The 6,000-nt window shown below is 33.8% G+C and overlaps 1 protein-coding gene across 5 annotated transcripts in view; it reads left to right on the forward strand.

Annotated features, from left to right (window-relative positions):
- The window catches only part of ACSL4 (acyl-CoA synthetase long chain family member 4), a 96,679-nt gene extending 90,967 nt beyond the window's left edge, over nucleotides 1–5,712 (forward strand). For 2 of the 5 annotated variants that reach the window (XM_028523299.2, XM_028523298.1), the window contains one exon: nucleotides 2,858–5,712. In XM_028523299.2, coding sequence (XP_028379100.1) covers nucleotides 2,858–3,015 — 158 coding nt within the window. In that variant the 3' untranslated portion in view covers nucleotides 3,016–5,712. The remainder of the gene's footprint in view (nucleotides 1–2,857) is intronic. The other 3 variants (XM_036016537.1, XM_036016536.1, XM_028523301.2) reach the window with 2 other exon arrangements.
- The last annotated feature ends 288 nt before the right edge of the window (nucleotides 5,713–6,000 follow it).

The following is a 6,000-nucleotide window of genomic DNA, read 5'->3' on the forward strand; positions in this document are numbered from 1 at the left end:
GATTTTGAAAAACTATTTTTCCTCAAGAACATTCTTATAGTCAAATCTGAATACTGTAAAGTTATTTAAATAACAGTTGCCTATTAGAACTGTAAAGACAGTGACTTAATGGTTTTTCTCTTAATGGTAGTTTCTTAATTATGGTATTACTAATATAGCATGCCTTTGATATTAATATCATCAGGCTACCAGGATTTTATTGATACACATCCTGATTTTTTCCTTTAAATGTATTTCAAAAAATATTTCAGCCAGTAGGCTGCTGTTCTTAGTAATTCTCAATGTATTAGTGAAATAGAATTTTATTATTTTAAATTTTTTAAAAATTATTTATTTTTAGAGAGATGGGGAAGGAGGAAGAAAGAGAGGGAGAGAAGCATCAATGTGTGGTTGCCTCTCACGTGGCCCCCCCACTGGGGACCTGGCCCACAACCCAGGCATGTGCCCTGACTGGGAATTGAACCATCAACCCTTTGGTTCACAATCTGTGCTCAATCCACTGAACTATACCAGCCAGGGCTATTTTTTTTTAAGATTTTATTTCTTAGAGAGAGGGGAATAAAGGGAGAAAAAGGGAGATAAACATTGATGTGAGAGAGAAACATGGATCACTTGCCTCTGACCTACCCCAAGTGAGGACCTGGCCCACAACCCAAGCATGTACCCTGACTGGTATTTGAACTGGTGACTTTTTGGTTCTCAGGATGGTGCTCAACCCACTGAGCCACACAAGTCAGGGTTGGAGGAGAATTTGATTTCAATAGTTTATCATTGCGTATGAACTAAATGGCAATACTGTGTAAAGTCAAGCTGTATCACAATCAGGTGGAAAATAGAATCAAGTTCCAGGACCCGCTTGGCTCCCATAACTTTGCTGAAATGAGGAATGAAATTGAACAACTCATAAGTAAGATAATGAACTAAATGTAATAATCATAAGCTTTTCTGTCACAAAGATTTCTCTTGCCAGCCTTTTGCTTGAAATTATAATTTTAGGACTTATGCCAAAAAGTATAAAATAGTCGATTGTATTCAACCATATCTGTCTGAGTTTATACGTATTTCATAGCAGTCTTTTTCATGTTTTAAATATAAGTGTGAGGTATATGTAGTATAAGAATGCAAAGTATGGCATTGTTTGGGGGGGGCTAGAAAAATTGCCCTTTGCTTCCCCCTGCTGGTCACATTTCATAGTGTTCTAGATAATTCATATAAAAATGCCACGTGTAAGATCATTTTTGGTTTTTCTTTCCAGTAGTCTTTGCTACTTGTTGACAATTAATTCTGTTTATAGGAACTGTGTGATTGCTCTTTGCTCTCTATAGGCTGTGGTGCTAGATAATATTTAGGAAACCTCTAATGTAGCCTTTTTTTTTCTTTTGGCTTGAACAGAAATTTAGTTAACAAAGATTAAATATAGGAACTTTTATAAAGGTGCTGAATTTACTTGTGTGCAACTGCAGTAATGTGCCTGCCTTGTCCCAATTTTGTCAGTGTTTGTGGAATAGAACCTGTGTTAAGTAGGGACAGTAATATGACATAAAAGGTTTTGGAACCAAATCTGTAGTTGAGAATTGTACTCTTTCCTTGAGATTCAGATGTGACCTTGGGAGCAGATTGGCTTATTTCAGGCACCCTTCATAACTGAGCTGTAATATATAAACAAAGTAGACCTGGTTAATTTGATCAAGTTTTTGTTCTTTTACTACCTCTTTAGACATTACTTTTAGGAAGTTGGTTCTAAGTAATTTGGAAGATTATTTTTCACACACAACTTTACATTCTCTCGTTTTAATGAGAAACTCACTAATTCAAACAAGCTTTCATAAAACTCAGACTAGTATTTGAATAAAAACTCCCATGAATTTGAGTTCTTTTGTACTTGTCACTGAAACGAAGTTGTTCCTAGAGTCACCTAGGCTATTAGCAGTAGTTTTTAAACATGCAGATGCTTGCTTCTTCAAAATTGCTGTTTTAAATAAGTGGATATAAGATAAAGCTCATCTGTAGATACTTATTACTGTTAATGGGCCTTAAGAATTTTAAGGATGAGCTTGTATGAATAATAAGTAACTTAAATGTCATTTGTTGAATTAAAAACTATTGAATATTGTATCGATTGCTTCTATGTCCTTATTATATTTCAATATGTTGAGTAGTCTATTTCAAATAATATGTGCTGCATCATATACCATTTAAAAATATGAAATTCACAACCCTCTTTTTGATTCTGATTTCGACATATAATAGAGGTAATGAAAAAGTTGTCTAGAGGCTTAATTTTCTGTAGAATGAATTAGTAAATCTGTATACATTTATTGGAGGCTCTCAGTGTAGCCCTGTGGATGGCAGTAAACAAAGCAAAAACCCTGCTTTCATGGAGCTTACATTCTAACAGCCAAGACAAATATATGATACATTGGGTGGTATTTTTTTTTGAAGAAAATATAGTAGAAGAAGATATAGAGAGACAAAGGGACTTGGGTTTTGCTATGAGTGATCAGGGAAGTCCGCTTTGAGGAGGCAGCATTTGAGTGGACACCTGGATGAAGTAAGAAAGCAAGGCGTGCATTCCACACAGAAGGAATGACAAGTAGAAAGACTTTGAAGAGAGAGGGTGTCTACACGTATATTAGAATAAAAGCTACATAGACCAAAACTATCCAACTGAAGCAATTTGTATATGCTTTGAGAAATATAAAATGAAATTGTAAGATAGTGGTATCATTAATTAACTAACATACAATTAAGTTTACCTCATCACCTGCACCATCTGGTTAAATCCTGAAGAATTAATCTTTCTTGTTGTTTCTCTCCCACCCTCCCCACTCCTCCCCCACCTTCCTCCTCTTTTCAGTGAAGCTGGAACGTTTTGAAATTCCAATCAAGGTTTGCTTAAGCCCGGAGCCATGGACCCCTGAAACTGGTTTGGTCACTGATGCTTTCAAACTGAAAAGGAAGGAACTGAAGAACCATTACCTCAAAGACATTGAGCGAATGTATGGGGGCAAATAAAATGCTGCTTCCTCTCTTGACAGTTGTGCAGAAGGGGGCCTCACGGTTTTCAGTTCTAAAATTTTAAGCCTTGTTGAGCTGTTACAATGTAAAGTATATCTTTCTAAAGATATGGAAATAAAAAACCAAAAGTGATTAAAATAATTGTTGAGTCAAATTTAACTTAGTTTTGCATAGTTCTAGTGAAGCTGAAATTGAAAAGTTATTTCCCTTTAGCTGTGTTGTTCTTAATTTTAGAGTAAAAATTCTGTTTTTAAAAATTAGCCTAAGATACTTGTTTTTATTGGAAAAATATTTAATGTAGAACAAAATAAATTGGAATTAGAATAGAATGTAGTTTGAAGGAACTTTGCAGCTTCGGATGTCTGTTGTCTTTCTAGTTCAGAAGAAGTTTAAAAATAATAAGCATGACAAGAATATATATTAACACTACTCAATGCAGAAGTGCTACAGGCCTTTAAAATTCTCTTCCAACCATTTATCCTGAAGGGAAAATTCAGTCATAATAAGAGAATCAACACCTTGGGAACCATTTTAGGATTCATAATTGTTGCATAGATTAGACATAGAATTATTGTTTATTGTGAATCATTACAGTGCCTGAAGAAAGAATAAAATGACACAGACACACCAAAAATATCTAGTAATATATTTGAAGGGAAATCGAACTGCTTTTTTTGAAACTTGGAAGTCTAAAATCAGTAACTGTAATTATTTGAATGACTTAAGAGTACTTAAGTACATTTGAAAAAATGTTGAAAATTGTCTTTCTCTGTTCAAAATGTAAGGCTGAGACCAAGAGTAAAATGACAGAAAGTGAATCAAATTTTAATAGGAAACATTTTTTCTCTGTTAGAAAAGGTGAGGCAATCGTATTTAAAATTATGACCCTTGCACAGCACTGAACCTGGGAAAGAATTTGGACTCTGAATTTGTCTTTGATAACAGGGACTGATTTTAAAATGTGCTTATATTAAACTATACTTGTAAGTTAGGATCTGTTTGCAGTTGCTGATTGGATTCTTGAACAATAGCTCGGATTTCAGAAAGCCTTTCATTTTGCTTTAATTTTAGCAAAACAGGTTATGATGAATGACTTCCCCAATATCTTGTTTGAACCTATGAATGATTAAATAATGTGGATGAGCTTGGGGAAGTTAAAGGGACAAACACACTTTTACACTTTTTTCCTGTTTGTGAAAAGACTTTAGAAACTGGACAATGAGAAAGGAAATTACTCAATAAGGACTCATATTTGTGCAGTAACTCAGTGTGTGGGCTTCTTTTTGAATCTTTAATTAAAATCGGGGATTATATATCCCTGATAAATATTCACACTTGAACCATAGTTACTGTAAACAGCAAACATTCTTAATACTGTTACTCTTTGCACTTTTTTTCTTAATCATTTTATATACATACATACATACATACAGATATGTATGTATATATGTTGCTTATATTGCTTTGTACAGATGTGGGCCACCACTGCAACAAAATACATTCTTTTTGCTCTAAGATATTTTAAGGAAAATATTTAAATGTTATGTATATGGTGGTAAAAAAGGAAAATTCATCTGGTTTTATTATAAGCAAGAATGAAGGTTTTTGTAGAGATTGCTGTTCAATGTTCTGCCATGTAAAATTTGAGGCAAGTTCTCCATGCACTTATGTACATGTGAGTGTTCTCATTCTTCCCAACTTGCCTTTGAGGAGTGACAAACTGTTATTATCAGGTAGACTGCTATTCAGCTTCTTCTATTCTTGGCCCACTGTTAATCCTTTAAGAATGATTGCTTTAGACTTTTTCAATATGTGACATATTCCCATATTTGGAATGGTGATTTTAAATGTGCAAGTGCACACATATTCAGATATTTGCACCCCACCCACTTCCATCTCTCGAAAGCTAGAACACTGCCAACTAATCTGTTGTATAGGTCCTTTAGAAACACGTTATTAACACTTAAGGTTGGGTGCTGCTAATTCTTTGCGAAAATCCAGATACTGTCAAGGGACCAGGGAGATGCTAATGTCCCTGATTTTTCATTAGGAAATACACATATTTATGTGGACAGATCTTTCCATATTCATAGTGACTTTTTGAAAAATTAAGCCTAAAGATTTTGATCCTACATTTTTATACATGTTTAAATCACTCACTGTTGTTACTAAATGTCAGCCATTGAAATGAAGTATGCTTTAAAAATTTACTAGTTATGTACATTTCTAAGTTGATCACTTGTGACCTTTGCTTTAATTACATTGAAGTATCTTGCCTCCTTGATATTTGTATTGATTTTTTTTTCTAGAATGGAGGTATAATTGTATGGCTTTTCAGAACTGAGATACAGGTGAATGACTGAAAAAGTCAGAAGTTAAGGGAAGTCGTACTTCTTTGGTCACAAAGGCTGATGAATAATCCTCACCTATATTTTCTTGGTAGCGTAGGACAGATGTTTCTGAGGTAAAATGAAAACAGGTTAAAGACTGTGTGGTATTTGGGATTTGGAAATAAATATTTTAATTTTCAAATGTAGTTACAAAATAGAACGTATTCATATTTGTACTTTATGTTTAAGTGCATGATTACAGGATTGTTACTTTGATTTCTATGTTTATTGATGAAAAGCTGTTCTTGTTTTTAAGTTTACACTTGTATCTTAAGAAATAAATTCACCCATGTTATCAAGCTAATTTGTGCTTATTTATGCATTGAGATAAAATCTGCAAGTTTGAAGAATATTAGCCAAACTTTAAATACATATATTTTAAAGCACTCATATTTAAGTTTACAGAATTGCATTAAGCAGTTAACTTGGATTTTGTAAGATCCATCCACATTCCAATTTGTAGTGTTTGAACCCAAAGCTGTTACTTTGATGCAGTTAATAGGGTAGAACCCCTTTAACACTGATAACATGGGACAAAACGTAGCCATGTTGTGTGGATTATTAGTAGCTGCTAATAAATGATGACTTTTGC

Source organism: Phyllostomus discolor, chromosome X, assembly GCF_004126475.2.
Source record: "Phyllostomus discolor isolate MPI-MPIP mPhyDis1 chromosome X, mPhyDis1.pri.v3, whole genome shotgun sequence".
Classification (NCBI taxonomy): domain Eukaryota; kingdom Metazoa; phylum Chordata; class Mammalia; order Chiroptera; family Phyllostomidae; genus Phyllostomus; species Phyllostomus discolor.